Source organism: Amaranthus tricolor, chromosome 4 (genome assembly GCF_026212465.1).
Source record: "Amaranthus tricolor cultivar Red isolate AtriRed21 chromosome 4, ASM2621246v1, whole genome shotgun sequence".
In the NCBI taxonomy this organism is placed as follows: Eukaryota; Viridiplantae; Streptophyta; class Magnoliopsida; order Caryophyllales; family Amaranthaceae; genus Amaranthus; species Amaranthus tricolor.
In genome coordinates, this window is record NC_080050.1 from 32,315,694 (window position 1) to 32,336,381 (window position 20,688).

The 20,688-nt window shown below is 34.9% G+C and overlaps 2 protein-coding genes across 5 annotated transcripts; one reads left to right on the forward strand and one right to left on the reverse strand.

The window, feature by feature from the left end:
* Positions 1 to 673: 673 nt before the first annotated feature.
* LOC130810276 (uncharacterized) lies at positions 674 to 10,151 on the forward strand. Of its 4 annotated transcripts, none has more exons than XM_057676276.1 (16): positions 674 to 1,108; positions 2,002 to 2,345; positions 2,535 to 2,655; positions 2,925 to 3,042; positions 4,093 to 4,178; positions 4,549 to 4,617; positions 5,721 to 5,789; positions 5,890 to 5,970; positions 6,049 to 6,168; positions 6,375 to 6,449; positions 6,555 to 6,635; positions 8,099 to 8,172; positions 8,377 to 8,437; positions 8,780 to 8,835; positions 9,732 to 9,818; positions 9,913 to 10,151. In XM_057676276.1, the coding sequence occupies exons 1-15, from the start codon at positions 1,013 to 1,015 to the stop codon at positions 9,814 to 9,816; spliced, it is 1,536 nt and encodes a 511-aa protein (XP_057532259.1). In that variant the 5' UTR covers positions 674 to 1,012; the 3' UTR covers positions 9,817 to 9,818; positions 9,913 to 10,151. The 4 variants fall into 4 exon arrangements, with proteins under 4 accessions (XP_057532259.1, XP_057532257.1, XP_057532256.1 ...); XM_057676274.1 differs by having other exon boundaries at positions 9,732 to 9,808; positions 9,892 to 10,151; XM_057676273.1 differs by having other exon boundaries at positions 802 to 1,108; positions 1,984 to 2,345; positions 9,732 to 9,808; positions 9,892 to 10,151.
* On the reverse strand, positions 10,117 to 18,737 carry LOC130810275 (uncharacterized). Its single transcript, XM_057676272.1, has 12 exons — positions 18,376 to 18,737; positions 18,070 to 18,289; positions 16,142 to 16,342; positions 15,979 to 16,049; positions 15,192 to 15,354; positions 14,437 to 15,030; positions 13,139 to 13,519; positions 12,974 to 13,049; positions 12,834 to 12,897; positions 12,120 to 12,255; positions 11,554 to 11,667; positions 10,117 to 11,049 (listed from the first exon to the last, which is right to left on the reverse strand). Exons 1-12 carry the CDS (start codon positions 18,669 to 18,671, stop codon positions 10,984 to 10,986), a joined length of 2,382 nt encoding a protein of 793 aa, XP_057532255.1. The 5' UTR covers positions 18,672 to 18,737; the 3' UTR covers positions 10,117 to 10,983.
* Between the last annotated feature and the right edge of the window lie 1,951 nt (positions 18,738 to 20,688).

Consider the following 20,688-nt stretch of genomic DNA (forward strand, 5'->3'; position numbering starts at 1 on the left):
TTATGATTTTGCTATATTATAAAAACTAAAGTGAGATCTTATTTGTAGTGTCTGAATCAAAGGTGAACACTAAACACCAGCCAATCTGCTTAATTACTAAGAGAAAAAATAATTTAAAATTTAGCTAGGCTAGGGTATTATAAAAATTGAGTTTGATTTGCTTGTGTAGTAGATGGTCATTTTAGTTTTTTTGGACCAACATACTTTAAATTTAACAAAGCATGTTTATGTACATGTTGGACATATTCGGCACAAGACAATTGTAAGAACAACTATTATTCTGTCTAAGTAATTATGAGCATCAGTTGTCTAATCAGATAATGGTTATGGACCTATAATATTTATTGAAAATTCTTGAATTAAACTAGTTAGAGGAAATATAGAGAAAATCTTAAAACTCTATTATTAATCACCCATATACACTATTTAATTAATTACTTTTTAAAATGGTAATATTTAAACTGTATTAAAACACTAAAATTTAGTTTAATTTCAAAATAAGTTAAAAAAGCATAACTGTCATAATTTTTGAGAAAATAATTAAACTGAAAAGATAACAAACACTTCTACCTTTTGAAAACAGTTTGTTTTATTATCCATTACTTAACTGTTGCAGACATAATTACAAATTTTGGGAACATTTTCTTAAAACAACTCATTACTGTTAAACAAGAGCGACATTAACATTGAAACCTTTTGAAAAAAGTTTCTTAATTAACCCATTTTTTAACTTTGGCAAACATAATTCATCATTATCAAACCCTAATGGATGAATTAATGAAGAATTTGTCTTTTTAACATACACTGGGGCTAGTCTTTATGCATCCAAAAATAGAGTGAAATTGTAAATCGGGTATCTTTAAAGCACCAGAAATCTCTCTTGTTGGTTTCTTTTTTCCCCACCTTTGTTCGTCTGTAGGCTGGTTAAAATACCGCAATCCGCCATCAATTCAATTGCTTTGATTTCTCTCTCGATCTCTCCTCTTCACTTCTCCTAAAAAATAAATAAAAAATGGCGGCGAATAACGCTGACGAGGAGCTCCGCCTTCTAGACGATGACATTCGCTCGCTACCGCCTATGGCAGTCAAGGACTTACTCTCTCTCAAAGTATGCTTTATCTTCTCTTTTTTCTCTTTTAATCCGATAAATTAATTTTCTCAGTTGAGTGTTTGGATTGCTAACTTTTTATTTTCTAGGACGAATCGCATGTTATTGATATGTAATGCACAAATTGGTTGTGAACATATTCTTTACAGTTATTATGTTTGCTTTTCTGAATTGAATTATTGGATTGCTAATTTTTAATTTTCAAGGACGACTTGCATGAAATTGATATGTATTGAAAAAATTGGCTGCGAAATTGTGTTTATATGCTGTTATTACGTTCATTTATGCTGTCCTTTTGTTTAATTATTAGTCGATGTTGTTCTACTTATTTTATGCTGTCATTTTGTTTAATTATTTGCTATATCGGATAGTAAGTATTCATCGATCAATGTTGTTTTTCTTATTCTTTATATATATGCCAAATATATTCAATTAAAATCTTATTTCTCAATGCATAATTTTAATGAATCGACTTTTTATAATTTTATTTATACACAATAAAGATAATAATGGTAAAAATAGTGCATCAAAGTGAAATTAAATTTAGTAACTCATTTGAACGAACGGAAGTATGTTAGTGTAGTTTTGTTCAATTATATCAGAAGTAGTATTAGACACTTCTCGAATGCCAATTAATACAAGAGTAGAACAAAAAGATCAGGAAGAAAGGCTTATGCGAGAGACGGGAGGGAGTTTAGGAGAAATACATAGTTTTGTGGCTCTTTTGTGAGTATCATCGAATTATAGTTAATAGATACTAGAAAGTTGCTTTTTTGGGGTAGAATAGTAAGTTTACTATGTTTTTTAAATACTGCCTTAAGCTCATCAGTTTGTCATAGTTGAAATCTCAAGTACTTGTTAATAATAGTTTGTAGTATATTTGTAACCTGCAGTTATGTCCTCAGTGTATTCTTCGACTATTTGGGAAATATGGACCTATTTATTCCCACTATTCCCGAATCTCTACTTTATTATCAGAGGTCGTAGGGGTTCAGCCTAGCCAGGATGATCCTTCAATAAATGGCTCTGCTAAGGAAGATGTTATTTGCAGTGTCTGTTATGGCATTCTGCAGTTTATCTATGTCGATGAGAAACAAGCATTGGTGAACCGAGGTTGTGGCAGTGACTTTGCTGCATTAATATGTGAACTCATCAGGAAGGAAGGTCATCAAGCTGATAGCTTTTCACTTGAAGTCTCTATCCCTCCAATTATTCTGGAGAATGAAGATGCTATCAGGTTGGTCGTCATTGTGTGTCATAGTTCTTTAGTGTCTGGTGTTTCTTCTGTTTGAATTTCATAATTTATTTATTTTTTCATCATTATGTGCTCTCTTCAAAATAAGTTGGTTCTGCACTTTTGTTCTTTACCTTATGCTCAGGCCATATATTCTATGTTGGTTCATTTGTTTTTTTTATTGATGTATAGGCTATATATGAAAGAAAAATACAGTTCCAAGGATTGGTTTAGAGAAATGCTTCACTCTGAAGTCATTTCTGTCAAGGATGCTCTGAAGTTATATATAGCAAATCCTCTTGAGATGATGTTGGTGAGTTAGGATTAAGTAACATATATGAAGTGGAAGCATTAATTTTTTTTTTGTCATTTCAATCAAACTTGTATTTGTTAAATCAAATTTTGATTTGTTAATTTTTCTCCATGCCTAACATATCTATCCTTTTGGGACAATTATTATTATTTATAAGGCTAAATGAATGTTGAATTCTTTTGTCGGTGGCTAGAGTAACACCTTGTAACAACATATAATATGTTTATGCCCACTTTTAGTTACAAGTACTAAGCTGCAATGTTGCACAGGGTTTCACATCCGGTTCAAGCTCTTTCCGTGTTCGTTTGACTTACACCTCTTCTGAAATCTCAGCAAAGACTAGTAATGGAAAAGAAAATAACCATGTTGGCAAGAAGAGTAGAACAGGTGGGTTCATTAATTCCCACTTATTGCACTAGGAAGTTTGTTTGCGTTTTGCAGTAGTCTCTATGAGCGGAAACCTTTGAGATGACAAGGAGATTACCATTGCATGGAAAATGTTTTTTTTTTTTTTTTTTTTTTGTTATTTGAATAAAAATGTTTGCAATCAACGATCAATCGAAAACAAATTCTTTGGTATCATGAGGGTAATGTTGCGTACATTTAACCCCCTAAATTCCTTTTGGGTGGAGTCACTAAGTGTCATTGGGTTATGGAATGTTGTTGTATCTAAACAACGTTATTGCTGGTGGATTATTATTTGAAATTAAGGGTAAGCATATAAATCATTTGGAGAGCTGATATACATGAAATTAAGTACTTGGTGTGCATTGACCTAATATGCTCTTTTAAAACAATTAGTTCAATATTAGGACTAGAGATAGTTACATATACAATGCCTGAATTATACTTCTATTATATTTTTCAGACATGTGGAAAACTTTAGAAGTGCGTATATAACAAAATGCTGAACTTTTCCGGACTTGTGTTAAATTTCTTTTTGAGAGATTTTCATAGGCATATAAATGTGGTATCTCTAAGTAAATTGATAAATAATGCTTTCAAAGGATATTACTTGCCTAATGTGGTTTCTTTATTGAAAGTTGAGTGTAAAGACTAAAGAGGATTCGTATAATCTCATCAATGTGTTCTGCCATGAAGCTGTGTTTTGTAAACCAAATTGTATCTGTGTTGGTTAGATGTGTTACAATGCTTGATTGATACATGTAAATTCCAACTACTCTTTAAATTTAATGTAAGTATGTCCGTGCTTCTCCTTCAATTGCTATGGGTTTAGGAGAGTGAAATCTGGTAGAAATTACAAGAAACTGTAAAAGATGAAAGAGTAACATTTCAAGATTCCACATCTCTTGATTCACATGAACTGTCATTGTTACTTATTCCATGCAATTATATATATCATAGGCTCACAGCTATGCTTTCCCTGTCTATGGGTTGCGTCTTCGGTGATCCTTATGCCTCTATTTGTTGGAGCAGATATTGGCAATACAGATGGAATGGGAACAGAGAGTACTTCTGACAGCTTGCTAGAGAAAACATCCCTCAGATTATTGGAGAAGAAGGTGGTTCTTTTCTTTCACTCTCACCTTCGATGTTAACTATGTCTGCTGAATAGTAGTATAATACTCATGCAAAACTAACGACTGAATGGTCAAAGTCAGTCCTTCTGCGAAAATGGCATTTTTTTTCTGCTTTGCGTGTATCTAATTCAACACTGTATTCACCCTTTACTTCTCTCATACAACCAAAGCCCAAAATATGTTGCCAAAGTAATAATTATTTTTTTTGTTGGATTTTAAATGTAAACATTGTGTCATCAATGAGCTTTAAGCTAACAATATGTGGACTTTTCTTGTTACATCAACGACTCAATTTATCTTCATTATTTTAAAAAATTATCTTGTTTTTAACTTGTTATTCTATGTTATTTAGATCCCAGGCTGCTGCTTGGAAATCCGTTGTTCTAGGACACCTATGTATATTGGTGGTAGATACTTGAAGGTATGATAATTTTTCATACTTTCTGCCTGATTTTTTTTGTGGGTTTGCTATATGTTGCCTTAAGGGTTATCGATATGGTAATTTTATGTCACAATCACGTGTCAATTAGTGTTATAAGTGTTCAGTATTTCTAATTTTGCTTTGAATACTTTGGTTTATCATTAAAATCCCTCTCTTTTTTGTTTAATTGTTCTGCTTCTTCTTGTAAATTGGCTCCAAAAAAATTATTTTGAATCAAACTGGGGGAAAAACTAAGCATTACATGGATTCTTCACCTACTAGATAGCATGTGATTCCACTTATATTTCTCAAGATTTTGAAGTCTCACTGATTTCCATGTCTGCTCCTACACAATATATTAGAATTAAAAATTAATCTAGTTTGGCATGACATGACTTAATGTATTAAACTAATGCACAGTTAGGTGTGATCTGAAGCTTGTTACATTGTGCGGGTATTAATGTTGTTGAATTCTGTCTTTTCGCTCTATCCTTTCAGTTTTTCCTCACATTCTTCTTGGGGGTACCCCATTGTTTTTCTCAATCTACAGTTTTAGCACATTGGGTCTTCTACTCTCGTGTCTCACTAATGTCTGATCCTTTCCACCCATTACTCTCTCTTTATCCCACTCTGCCACACTTTAAAACTTAACTTTGCATGTGGAATAAAGTCAAAGCAATGGAGGGAGTAACTTGAAAATAGATAGTTTGCTGATAACTAATTGAAAAAATACTCCATGTCGGAAAAACTTTGGAAGGTGTTATCATTTTCTCGGTTTCTTTTTGAAATTAATTCACTGCTGCTCTCCAATGTCATATTTTAAAAAGCCCATCTTACCCAATTTTTACTTGCATCAGAGTACTAACGGACCAGTTGTCCATTTTTAACCTGCTTTAGATTCAGAAATCTAGCTGTGATATAGTAGCATATTAACGGACCAGTTCATAAACATATTTTCTTTAAAAGTGTGTTGAAGGTTTTGGTTTCTGTTCAAGGTTTTATATTTTTACCATCCTTAATTGTATAATTTACAGAGAAATCTGCTTGAATAGCTTGGCTTCCTGAGAGAGGTGAGCACTCATGCTTTATTTTTATAATTGCAGTACTCTAGAAATGTGAGTCAGACACGATGGATTATTGATGATGAAAGGATGGGAGAAGCATCTGTTGAGGTTTGACCTTTACATGGCTACATGATATGTTGTTTTATTCCTGTTACTTTAGGGTTGGCAATGACAATTGACTTCATTAATTTTTGTTCTTATTTTTTAGGAGATTGTGGGCAATAACGTTCTTCCATTTTGCAAGGGCGAAAATTACAAATTCCATGCCGCTGGTAGAGAAGACATCGATGTACTAAGCATGTGAGTTAATGTGTTTGAATAAGTTCATGTGTAATCACTTCTATTTACTTCACTGGGCTGATTTCAGGTCCGGATGTTGGGCTCAGGACGACCCTTTATACTTGAGATTCAAAATCCTCGAATCTTGCCATCAGAAATATCAATAAAAGAGATAGAGAATAAAATTAATAGCTTGGAGGGAAAATTGGTAAGAGGGCACTAGATTGCTTATAACGCTGTTATTGTCGTCGTCTTTTTTTTCCCAAACATCTTTTGGATGCTTGCTTGAGAATAGTCCATTTTTGCTGATAAAAGAATTTGCTATAACTAGGTACTTTGGTTAGTGTCCCACTTCATTTTTCTGCCCTGTTTTTAATATAATTTCCTTTGAGGTAGATTTCTTTGGTTATCTAGGTGAGGGTGAAAAATCTAAAGATTGTTGATGATCAAGGTTGGACCTTAATGCGTGAAGGTGAAGCAGATAAGCAGGTTAATTTACTAGTGGCAATCAATGTTGTAGTTTATTCTTTTGTTCAGTTCAGTTCATGCATATGTTTGACATAAGAATGCTTCTATACCACTTCTTTCAATCAGAAGCAATATGCAGCCCTAGTGTGGATCTCTCGTGAACTTGAGGAAACAGATTTGACAACTATATCTTCATTAAAAGATTTGGTGAGTTCTGTGTTGAATAAATCTTTACTCAGCTTTTCTTTAGATGCAAAAACTTTTACACTCTGTTCACTTGTTCTATGAAAGTTTGCATTGTTTGATATAGATATTCAAGTTTTTTTCTTTCTGAAATATTATTGCCTCTGTAGAGGCCCTTGCCTTTCACAGGGTGTTGAATAAATCTTTACTTGAGCTTTAATTTTCCTGCTCTACAGGTGCTTCTTTGTGAAATGAAATGACATCTTTGTTTAAGTCTTATATTTTACATTTGTACTTGTATCATTTTTTTAAGCTATATGATTCGAATGCCATCTAGTGGCCTTGCAATTATTGAGGAAAGTGGAGAGAGAAACATAGGAGGGGTTGAGAGGTGACAGTAGGGAAGGAGTTACCTTCGATTGATCCTCAAATCTATTCAATAGTGAAAGAATTTGGCTTGCCAAGGGTGAAGGTAAACAAATTTCCTCTACCTTTCCTCATAGTGTATTCAAAGTTCAAACAAATTATTGTAGAAGTAAAATGTCTTTCTAGGACTTCATATGAGATGCAAATACACCCATCAAGTACAAACTCCCCCTATATAGAAGTTGATCCATCCTTCCATACACCAAATATAGTGGTGAATATGGGTGAAAGTTCGGTTTGCGGTTTAGTTTTTACGTAGAAGCAAATCAAACCATTTTTTTTCAAACCAAATTAATTCAGTTTCAACTTTTTGAACCCAATCCAAACCAACTCTAGTCCTTAAAAAAAATCTAAATTGGAAATTGAATTTGAAAATAAAAAAAATAAATGTCATAGTAGCAAAAGTAGGGATGAAAAAATGAAACTTGAATTGCCGATTAAGTAAAAGTGTATCTCTGTTTGTAAGATTGACAATGTTTTTCTAGTATCGCCTAATAAAGCGAAAGTGAGCTCATATTTTTTATTTAGTTCAAAATTTTGGTTTTCGGTCTTTAGAAGGCTCAACTAATCCAAGCCAAAATATTTCAGCTAAGAGATTCCTAATCCAAATCCAAACCAATTTATGACAAGTCCAAATCAAAATTCATGTTCGGTTTTTTGGTTCAGTTTTTATCCAAATAACTTGAGTGGTGAATGATGTCGGGAACTTGGTAAGGTTAGTTTTCAGTTGAAAAAAAATTGATGCGTATTAGTTATCCTAAAATTTTAAGCTGACATATTTAATGGGACTGGCCAGCTCCATTCCATGTCCTCCAGTCAAATTCTTATTGTACACCAAATTGATCTGTAAACTGTAATGCTGATAGCTTGATAGCATGTTTCTAGCTAACCTTTTCTACTGTAACTGGGTTAATTTTCTGAAGTGTCGTGATTGAACACCTTTTTTCTGGAGTCATTATCGAGGAATTATATTTTCTACTATGTTCTAATTTTCCTCAGCATTGTTGATGCTCTTTGGTTTGATTTTTCAACTAATTACAATATCTCTGTTTGTTATATAGAAAGTGTTACAGAGAACTCCAGTGAGGGTGCTTCATCGTAGAAGTCCACTAGAACGTGAAAAGATAATCCATTGGTGAGAGTCCTATCTTGAAGTAGTTTCTTTACATTATTATTAGGGTTGTCCTTTTCTGGCCGAGCGTTTGGGCTAAGCCAGTCATTCAACCAGTTTCTTGACTAACTGTTAAATAATCAGAAGTGCAGGCTGGCCAGAACTTTCCCTTTTTTATCTGCTATATATTGCTCTTCTCTTTTTCTTTCTAATTCTTCTATAATACAGGATGAATATTGAGAAGATTACTGGAAGTACCCAATTTTTTCTCCTACATCTCTGTACGCAGGTACTGATCTTTGTGAGCCTCTTTGTATTAGTTTCAATTGCTTGGTTCTTTGCGTCGGAATTCATAGAAGTGAATGCTGCATCTAGCACTTGTCAGAATTGATAGGTTTACTTTGCACATCTTTAATTTTTTCACTTAATACATTTTTGCTCCCTTCTAATAAATTCAAAACCTCTTCTCTTTCCCTGAGCTAGAAGTCTTTTCTTTCGACAAGTATTTTATGGTGTGAACTTTGAATAAGCATAATGGAGACTATTATGCATGTGGATTGTTGTCTTAATATTCGTTAATCACCTACTTGAAAATTATCTTGATACTAATGATACAAGGTCTATATTGTAGGCTGGAACATATATCAAGGAATTTGTCCATGGAGACCTGGGACGTACTCATCCAAGGTATGTTGATAACTTGATCTTGATGTTTTTCTTCTCATACTTGAATTCTATCTCCTATATGTATAATTTCTTTGCCTACATCTAGATAATCCCTGCTTAGTCATGAGATCCGAGTCATTTTAAGGGACATTTTCATTGTTATACCATAATGATAGGAAATGAGATCTCTTTAGAAAAGAGGGTAGTTTTCTAGACAAATGATTAAAAAACTTAGGAGTGTCAAAATTACTTCCCGTCCCAGAAATAAGTTGTGATCAATTGAGGTGGGAATGAAAATGGTCCTTATTTTCTGATAACAGTAAATTGTTGTACTCCATGTACTGTATGCATTTTAGTTGATGGAGACTATGGGAGGCATGCTGTCATATTGCACCTTTTAAAATTTCTTGCTGGTTGAAGGACACTGGGAAATTGTCTTTGATGACCACTGTACTGGAGTACTGGTGAAACAAATTGGATAATTTGTCCATCCTTGATGGAGCTAGTGATTATAGTAGTTTTCTAGTTTTGGATTGTAACAAATTGTGATGAAATGACTCAGTAAATCAAAAGCACTTCTTTATGTGTAGTTGCAAATAACATTTACTATCAATGGTTAATTGGAAATAACCTTTGTTATTGCAAGGGTAAGAATCTGCACACCCTATCCACAAACTCATCCTTAGGTGGAGCCTATTTGAGAGCCACTTAATGACATTGGAGTGTAGGGATATAAAATGTTGATAGATTGTTGTAGGATAACAAATAAAATAAGATGCATATTAAAATGCTGAGCATACTCTTCTATATATAATTCCTCACAAGTCACTGGCAATTGAACATATAAATTTATTACTTCCCTTTAGACTTGGATCCCTCTATCTTGTGTTACATTATGGTCTTTTCGTTGGCTGCAGCCTTGGTTCGATTCTGGATTGTAGGGCAGAAATTCTCCAACTTGATGTAACGGATGTCAAGATGGATTGCTTCCTAGGTGAATGAAGGTTGGCTTTTGTAATTTTGGGTTAAAAGCATGTTAAATTTTGGCTATTCCAACACTAGTGAATATGTGACCAGACAAAAGGCTCCCTGTTTCAGCTGGCAGAGACCTTTTAAGGAGATACGAGCAGTTCAAGGCGCATCTTTCAGCCGTTGTGGACTACTTGGCTGTATGGTTGCTTCTTTATTATCCTTGGTTTCCTTTACAAGCAGTGAAGAATAGGTTATGCAATTTAAATTTATGTTTCATTTGAAGATTAGTTATTTGCTTAGATTTCACTTTTCAGTCCTTTTGAGTTTACACATTATTATTATTATTATTATTATTATTATTATTATTATTATTCTTATTATTATTATTATTATTATTCTTATTATTATTATTATTATTATTATTATTATTATTATTATTATTATAAAAAATGGTTTTGCTTTTCTGACCTCTAAGATGAAAATGTCAATTTGTATACTGCAAAAGACATTGTAATCCTTGCTAATTGACTGTCTTGTAGTATCGTGATGTTAATTGAATAGCAATATGAATCACTACAATAATTATTTCATCATATGATGAAATTAAGCAGCTTGTATTTAAACTTTCTACTTAAATGTAGTTTTTGGGTTTAATATAGGCAACTTTATTTTTGTAGAATTAAAGGTTAATTATGCCTTGTTCTTAGCAAACATCATTTAACTTCACATAATAAATAACAATATGAATCACTAAAAAAATTATTTCATTAGACATTAAGCAACTTCTATTAAATTTTCTACTTAAATGAAGTTTGAGGGTTTAATATACACAATGTTATTCGTGTAAAAATAAAAGTTGATTATGCCCAACTTTTAGAAAACATCTACCTCTACATGATAAATATACATGATTTGAGACATTTTATTATTTTATAATAATTTAAAATCGAAAAATTATAGGAGTAAATCTTTTGTCTTAATCGTAAATGAACTTGATCTAACTTGAACCTCTAACAATTGGCCACTTTCTAAATTCTAATGACCAATAGAACACACTAAATTTACCCAATAAAAGCTCTAAAAACTCCCAGAAACCAACTGAGATACATAAAACTTTTGAAAAAAAGTCCTCATCAATCACAAATTGAAAAAATATCCAAATTTAAACCACACTTCTCTGTAATTCGGTGTAGCCATTCAATCAATCCAACATGCATTTACCATCTTAGCCATGAAGCTATACCGATCTGCCGCCTCGTCAATCTAAAAAATGTGGAAAAGCATTGGTTTATTATATATACTTCTACATATTAAAATTTTCAGAAAAGCATTGGTTTTTACTTCTATTATTACATTCAATGGTTTATTTGGTTTATTTATACTACTATTACATTAACAGCCCGAGTGATGCACAATGTAAAAAAAGTAATATGAAATTAGTGTTTTTTTTTTTTTTTCGTCACGATAGAAAAATTCACATGTGAAGATACTTATGCTTGTTCAAGTTCAAAAAATAAATCTTGATAAAATTCTTTCACTTCCACGGTGATAATGAAAATTTATAAAGAAAAACATGTTTGAGGATTGAGTTTCATTCCTATTGAATAACATGCTAGTTCTATGAAAATTAGATTTCAAAATTTTACAATTACCATTATTTATTATTTATAAGTTATAATTAAACAACACATCATGACACTGGGGTAATAAAATGTGAAAAAGTAAATAGTTTTAGTTTCGTTAAGAATCACACTACAAATAGCTCACCATTTTTTGCGTTGGGCGTCCTGCTCCATGACCAGCCTTACACTCAATCCGACCAATGATTAGGTTCCTTTGAGGGCTATTTTCCAAGCTTGTGCAAAGAACATGTTGCAATGTCTGCAAGTACAAATAATATCTTTCAAAAGTCATAGATATTGAAGATAAAAATGAAAGGAAATTGTTTATATTGATTTGATTACGGATAGAGAGTGAAAATGCACCTGATAGAAAAGTGGAAGATTGGAACTTAAATGAAATTAAAAGAGGAAGATAAGGATACTATACAAATGATCACTTGAATAATCGAAATGCAAAATAAAAAGAATCGGGAATTTTCAGGGACATATTGATAATATGTGGGTTGAAATTGATTTCTTCGTTGTAGATTAGTAAGGTTGAATCAAATATAATTTTTGATAGCGAACATCTCTGATGCTGATTGATTCATGTATTGTAGTCGAACCCATCATTGTTGGGAACTAGGAATAATTTTGATATTTTTCTTGTTGAAAGAAATATGTGCTGCATGTAATATACAGCAGGTGGTACGATGGCACAAGAGAACTTACAGCCAGTAACTTGAGTGAGTGCAAAGGCACCACACGATCATCATGATCGGCTGTCAATAGCATAGTAGCAGGGTACTGCGCAGAGCTATCAGAAGACATCTCCCATGGTCTCCTAACATTGTGTAGAGGCGAGTATCTGTAACCCAAAAAAAAAAAAAAAAAAACAAAAATCTTTACTTATTCAAGATTCAACACTAAAAGAAAATACATAATCATTCACTGACTAGGATGTAGTTTGCATGCGCTTTTTTAGAGATGAAATGCCAAAAGAAATCCACTTTTATCCACTAACAAATGACAGACACCCCATCATACTAAAGACATTAAACTTCACAAGTCTTCAATATAACTTTCTTCAAATAAACTAAGCTTGGGTCCGTCTAACAACAGCAAAGTGCTAGCTACTAAACTGAACATATGCACAACAGCTTCTAGACAAAAACAATTTCCTGATGAAAGCTAATAAAGTCTTCAGCATTCGGACAGATTTATCACAGAAGAGAACAATCTTATAGGTGTTTCCAAAAAGGTAACTATAAGATGAAAATAACTTCATGTTAGGTTATTTCTTCGCAAATTCTCAACTATTCTGGGTGGTTTTCTACAAACTATACTAAATGAGAAAATGACACATGACACTGAATCCAATACCAGATCATTATATATTCGATAATCAGCTTTGACAACTATCAAGAGTCAAAACATGCTACTTACTTTTTAAGCCAGTGGAATTCTTCTTCTTTATCAGAGCAACCATAATCAGATGTCCAAGCATGGCCTGAAAAATAATTACCCATCAACAAAGAGTATCATTTATAAATATAACCACTTTTATCACGACCATGTTCTCTCACCAATTGTGAATTTGTGGAATCGAAGCATGTCCATAACACCAACATGAGCCAGAGCACAGCCAAAAATGTCAGGTCTCTACAACCACAGTCCACAATTATTAGCAGATTTATGTGGGCTAAAGACTGCTATGGGGAGTTTTAAAATAGTCCAGTGCTAGGAGAAACCTGATTAATGCAAGCACCGACAAGAAGGCCACCATTACTTCCACCTTCTATACACAACTTTTTTGGCTGAGTATACCCATTTGAAACGAGAAACTCAGCAGCAGAGATAAAGTCATCAAAGCAGTTCTGCTTCTTCGCAAGGGATCCTGCCTTGTGCCACTCTTCTCCATATTCACCACCACCACGGATATTAGCAATGCAGAAGACAGCACCAAGGTGCTTTAAAAGAACAATGCGACTGACGCCAAAGGATGGCGTGATGCTTATGTTGAATCCTCCGTAACCATATAAGAGACATGGGTGTGATCCATCCAAAACAATTCCTTTTCTTGTAACTATGAACATTGGTATCTTAGTGCCATCTTTACTGGTAGCAAAAACCTGAAGACAAATAGAAAAGGTCACAAGCGTTAGATAAAAATGTGTGTGTGTATGTGGGGGTGGGGGGGGGGGATTGGCATACTGGCATAGTGGCATGTATGCATTGTAATGGTAGTAGTTAACAATAAACACAATAACATTACACATTGAAAACAATGAATCCCAACAACAAATGGAGTAGAGGAGATGGAAACATTTGCAATTCGGTGTCCCTTCCAGTTCCGAAATGCGGCACACTTTATTTGATCTTTCACAAATTGTTGTGAGAGACGGTCGCTCCGAGAGATGCATCAGATATATGGGCTAAATGACGCCCAATTAATGCAAATTAAAGAGAAAATAAGAATGTGGAATTCTTGTTTTAAGGTCGTCTCGTTGAGAGATGGTCTCTCACAAAGGTAGCTATTGATCTTTTATAGATGAAAATCAACTTAAATCAAGCCCGCTAGAGACATAGGAAATCATAAGGGTAGTTGGAATATTTGCTGCAATGTGCCACACATACACTATTGATGATGCTTGCCTTTTTAAAATAATCTAAACTGGTGCAGGGCTCTTAGATTTTTAAAAGAAAGCGCTTTATCCAATTAGAAGATTATTGCTATCACAAAACTACAAGAAAATTTTCACCAGTAGAATTTCATCCAAATACAGTTTACTGAATTTTCCGAGAAAAAGATTAAATGATGGAGATTGAAAACTCATTGGGATATCTTCAAATGGGGTACGAAGATCAAGAAACTAAATTTCAAAATTGAGCCAATTCCCTTCTCTCCGTCTCCCTCCTCTTTTAGTATCCGAATGAGGAAAATTCCATCCCTCCATTTCCTCCCCTTCTTTTCCCCCATTTCCCCAAACCCAAACATAATGTAAAGATAATTCCACAGGACAAAAATCATAGGATTGAAAACAAATACCTGATTGACGTGAAACTCATCACGATCAAATTTGGGGACAACAGTTTCTCTGAATATCTTTAAATCTGGAACATTTGACTTTAAGTCACATTGGTAAATTATGCCCGGAGACAGAAAGCTTGTAAACCTAAAAAACACCACACTGTCTTTGCGCCTTGCAGAAATGTCGTCAACTGACCCAATGTCAAGGGGTAAGTGATGCAAAAGAGAACCATGTTCAAGGTCTCTAACCTCAAGAACATGCTTCACATCACTTAAATAACATACCAGAAGATGGTTTCCATTTACTGCAAAGGCTGATTCAAGAACATTCTTTTCGGACTGAGGAATAATGTCAGTCCATATATCAGGAGCCTTCAAGTCGACACGAACTAACTTATATCTCGGAGCATCCCTATTAGTTCGAAATGTAAAAACTGTGCCATCATTAGCAACAACCCCATAAGCTGCATCGAAACTATCAATGAGCCTTGTGAAAGGAAGCAAGTCTTTTCCCCCACGAAATCCTTCAAGCCCATTGGGAAGTGTTGTCAGATCTAAATAGTAGACTTTATTCACTGGGTCACAGCTCTCTGAAGTGTACAGAACAACATACTGAAAATTTACAAAGAACACATGATCAGAAGCTGAAGATTTCAATAATGATTTTTACTAAAAAAATGAGACAATTGGTGAAGTTTTTAGTTTATTTAGCATGATACCAAATCAAAAGGAAACACGCCTAAAAATAATCAGTTTGCAAGAACCTCAAGTACCTTTCCGTCATCTGTTACTTCTACCCCAAATGTGTGTTTGGGGTTCTCAGGGTCTCTCCAGCACAAAATGTCCTCCGACTGATCAGTCCCAAGAAAATGATAATACACCTCTTGATTAAGGTTAGAATTTGTCTCAGTTCCAGCATCTGATATTTGCCCTTCACTGCACCAGAATCCGACTTTCAGACATTTGCTTGCTATATGAGCATAAAGGATCAACTAAAATGCGTATCATCTCAAAATACGACCAAAACAGGGAAAAAAAAGTACTATTGTCAGGAAGATTAAAGTAACATTTTCCTGAACTCTCCAAGTTGAAGATACGCCATAATATTACTGGAAAATCATTTTGATACTTTCGGCGGCCATTCCAACACTCTCATCAATTAAACTAAAGATGGAGCCATTCTGAAAATTCCACAAGGAAAAAAACTTTTTCCAAACATCTATGCGATCTAAACTAGTACATTGTTTCCGGAGAGGGAGAACATTTAAAAAGTGATATGTGGATCTCCTAGGATTTTCCACAAATATTGAAAGCAAAATATTTAATAATTTTAACGTAAATTTACAGCCTGACAATTAAGCAATGACTGCGACTTTTCATAGCATAATTAGCACATTTTGGGTTTTGTTTTAGATCCACTTCAGAATCTCAGCAATGAAACCAACAAAATTTCTTGCGTCAAATTGGTAAGCTACAGGATCAACACTAAAGAAGTAAAAGACTGGATCCTGCATGATCCAAATGCCATGTATTTACAAGCAAAAAATGAAGTCTACATACTTGGGAGGTGGGTATCGGTTGTAGAAGAACCCTTTATTGTCATGCGTCCAGGAAATGTCACTAAACTTAACCTGCAGTAAACATAATCATCAACTAAGTAAGCACGATTTCTTTCACCGTAAGATATTCTCAAATTTCAAATCAGAATATTATATATACTCACCCAGGATAGAGTGTCAGGCTCAACTCCCCTGTCTTCAATTCTCATTACTTTGATTGTTACCCAGTCACTCCCACTTGCACTCAAAGAGTATGCAAAATATTTTGCATCCTCACTAACGGAACAAGCGCTCAAAGCCACTGTTCCATCCTCACTAAGCTGATTAGGATCAAGCAACACCTCTGGTTTTCCATCCAGACTATCCTGGAAGGAATTAGAGTAAATAGCACATGATCAACTGGATAGGAATACCCAATGAGAGTAGCGCGCTGACATAAAGAGCTCAGAAAGAGTGAAAAGAATGACTAATAACTCATACAATATTTCATTCTCCCAATGCCATTAAAATCCATCAAAAGTATATGGTAAATACTATACAATAGAGAAGAATCAAGAGCTGAGACTGCAAAAATGATTGTTCATTGAACTAAATCAATTAGGTCAATATTTCACAAGGCAGTTGGCAGTTTGTTGTTCATGACATGTTCCCCAAAGACAGCAAGTTCTACATTGTTGAGTCAAGCTCCAAATCTCACCTTGATGGAGGTGAGTTCGATCACCTTGTTGCTTACTCAATGGCTTGCACTATTGAGAATGATGATGAGCATGAATTGAAGCATGGAGTGATTCGTTTTGGATCACTTGATGAAGTAAGTGTTGGGGATGATTTGAGATGGCTTGAACAAGGCAAAGGGAAGCTCAATGAAGGGCCTAAGTCGTGCCTTGAACGAGGCACACAAAGAGGGTCAAAGCTGCTCGAGCGAGGCAGCAACACACGAAGTCAATAGGTGCAGGAAGACACTTGCTCGACCACCCGAGCAAGCTCGCTCGACCGAGCGAGCAACAGGCTACGAAAACAGAAACATTCTGTTTAATTCAAGGTTCTTTGTGGGCTTTACATGGACTATATAAGGGGTCTTAGGAGTTCATTAGGGTTTAAGAGAGAGCCTAATACTAAGAGTTAATTAAGGTCTTAGCCAAGAGAGTTCACTCCACATGTATTAGGGCATTTGAGAGAGTTTGACATCAAAGGTTCAATGTTTGCTTTGAGAGGTTGTTCTTGAAGCTTGTAAGGTGAGTTATTAATGTATTGTTGAGTATATTAATGATAAGATACTTATTTTGAAGGGGAGGTATCTATTGTGTTTGCCATTGTTGTTGTTTGCTCTATTTTTGGTGTTTTTCTTTGCATTTTTTTTGTGCTTGTTTCTTCACCATTGTCATATCCCATTCACAACATACATAGAGTATAAGGTCAAACATTTTGTGAAACATAATCACTTTTTGAAAGCTTTCAGATAATTAGTTAGCTATTGAAGAAAACTTGGACACAATATCCAGGACACATTGTTTTTTATGTTGCTTGAGAAACAGACACATTCCAGTCAAAGGATATGAAGCATTTTACCTCAATCATTGGTAACACAACTCTCTTTCTACATCTCCTCTCCTAGCTTATTTAGGTTCCTTCAAACAGAAATCTAGATCACTAGTAATATGGCGTTGGTCTATATCAAGTCCTTCCATTTAATTTTGTTTGAACTTCTTCAACCTATTAATAATCATTATAAAATGCTTGAGCTATCACCTACATCCAACTCATACAAAACGGAAAATGAAACTAGCTATTCCATATCATTATATTACGATATCCAAAGAGTAGTTTACGTACTATAATTAAAACCGAAATTAATTAATGCAATTATAATTCCAAGCTAACAGAGTCAACAATCACTCATCAAATCGCTAGAACACAGTTCTACAAATAAAATCGAAAAAGCGAAACTGTAATCAACTAATGCGATTCCAATTATGAGCTAATAACAGCAACGATCAATCAACATAACACAAACTCACAACAAAATACTCTATGCTAGCGAATTAATAGATCAACGCCACCGCTCAAAAAGAAATAAATTCAAAATAGAAACCTGAACATAGAGAACGCTTTGCGGTTGGAGACCAGAGTTATGGAAGTAAAAGTACTTATCACATTTCTTAAATGGCGGATAAAACCGTGGATAGTCGAAAAGTTCTGTTATCTTTTCCTTAAGCTTATCTCTGGTATCGCATTCTGCAAGCACAGAATCAGTTAGCTTCACTTGATTATCCACAAATTGCTTCGTTTCTTCAGAATCGGGATCTTCAAGCCTAAATCAATCAAAACAGAAAAAAACCTCAGTTTCACAAATTAATTTTAAAAATAAAAAACAAATCAATGAAATCGGAATGCAAACCATCGATAAGGATCGGAGATTTTGACGCCGAAGTAATCATCAACGACGGAATCATCACGACGAGTGAGAGGATAATGCAAGGGTTTTTGAGAGGCGGAAGCCATGGGAGAGGTAGAGAAAGGTGAGGAAGCGGAAAGAGGAGATGAGAGAAAAGGGGAAGATTTAAAATTGAGAAGTTTACTACTTGTGGAAGACTTAATTAAAGGAGTAGTTAAATACTTAGAGGTGAGAGGGATGAGGATTGTTCCTCTGCTCAACTGAAAATGGGAAAATACAATTGGTCTCAAAGACAACATGGTTACGTTGGAAAGGGGTTAGTTAGGCTAAAGAACTAAGGTATATACTTTTCCGCCTCAGCATGCACAAATATGACAAATCCTAAAGCAATGCAATGCTATAAACTTCACAAAATATGGTACGAGACCGTCATTGTGAGATACAAATTTTTAAATGAGTCGGTTTCACAGTGAGATCATCTCTATAAAGTTGATTCAATAAACATTTACTATCATAAAATGATTACTTGTAATCTTAAAATGATTATTTCAGTTTTAAAGTTATTATTTTTAGTTTTAAAATGATCACTTATAATATTAAAGTGATAACATTCACTGGAAAATGAGCTAATTATATGGGCACATATGATGAGACGGTCTCATACAAGACTTGCTGACCCATACAAAACAAAAATATAGCAAGTAGAGCAACAATAGAATTTGCAAAAATAACTCACTAAATCATGTGTATTTCATGTTCAAGTTGGACATAATGTTTGATATCAAAGGTTATTGTTGATATATGTGTGACTCGAACTAAGTCTCATATATGGGGAATTGGGGATGAAGGTGATGATGATGGCGTCTTCCAGTAACTTCAGTCGAGTCGTCTGTGAGGGAAAAAAGAGCAACGCCGAGTCAGCGGATAATGTTGATTTGCGTCTTTCTTTCAGAGGTTGAAGCCGAGTCGGTGGCCATAGAGGTTGAGCCAAAGCTGAGTCGACGATTGATGCTGGCTGTTTTGGGTTTTCTCCAGTGTACTTGTTTTGCACATGGCAAAAGTGTCATTTGCAGGTTTGTGACTCAACCTGGGTGGGGGCACTGACAGGTAGAGATTTATTCTCTTTGCTTGGATTAGTTGTTGTGTTTCTTATGTACGGGAATGATGTTAGGTGCTTAGTTACATCGGTTGAAGCTTGGGTTGTGTTCGCTGAGTTTGATTGTGTCTTGATCTCGGTGATGGTTCTTTGTGATCAACCTTGGTTAGCTTTTGTGTACTAAGATTGTGTGTTTAGTGACCAAGTACTTGATGTTCGGGAGAAGCACGGTATGGTCAGATTTCATTCGGAATGCACGTACATGAAGATAGAGGTAAAGAAGGTAGAATGTTCTGACAGTCCTAGTAGATTCTTTATTATGCTGGATTCGTTAGCATAGGCCCTTAGGGGCGGTGTTGAGGGAGCTCATAGGTGGAGGTGTGCACAACCTCAAGGTGGAGCTTGCCTCGTGGACTCGTGATACAGGTGGAGCATTATGAGTGAACTTGTGATGGTAGTTGAGCGTCATGAGTTGTTATACTTGGAAACGAGTATGTGATGGGTCTTAGTTGAAGACTTATCGGGATGGGTCTTGGTTGGAGACTTGTCGGGATGTATGGCTTATGCTTGAGCTTTGCATTGGGTTTGGCTTGAGAATGGTTGTTTGTTTTACGATGGTTTGATGAGGTAGTTGTTGACTACTGTTTCTCGTCAAGGAGGAGATTGTTGATATACGTGTGACTCAAACTGAGTCTCGTATATGGGGATGAAGGTGATGATGATGGTGTCTTCCAATAACTTCAGCCGAGTCATCTGTGAGGGAAGAAGGAGCAACACCGAGTCGGCGGATAGTGCTGATTTGCGTCTTTCTTTCAGAGGTTGAAGTCGAGTCGGTGGCCATGGAGGTTGAGCCAAAGCCGACTCCGCGATTGATATTGGCTGTTTTGGGTTTTCTCCAATGTACTAAGCCGAGTCGACGGTTGTGGGCTCGTGAAAGCAAGCCGACTCGACGGCAGCTGTATGCTACGTGTTGACTTGGTTTTTCCGTGGGTTTGGCGGCAGTTATCACTAGAAGCTTATTCCCATCTTTTTTGTGCCGCACAGTTTGTGTGGGTAGTGTGTTTTATTAACCTAATTACTTTTGTTATGAGGTTTTTAATATAAATACTCATTCCCTTGTATTAGGTTTTTTTTATGATGTGATGAAAAACACAAAGTGAGAAACTAAGAGAGAAAAGTTTGGAGAGTCATTGTTGTGGTGTCTCATATTTATCTTGTAA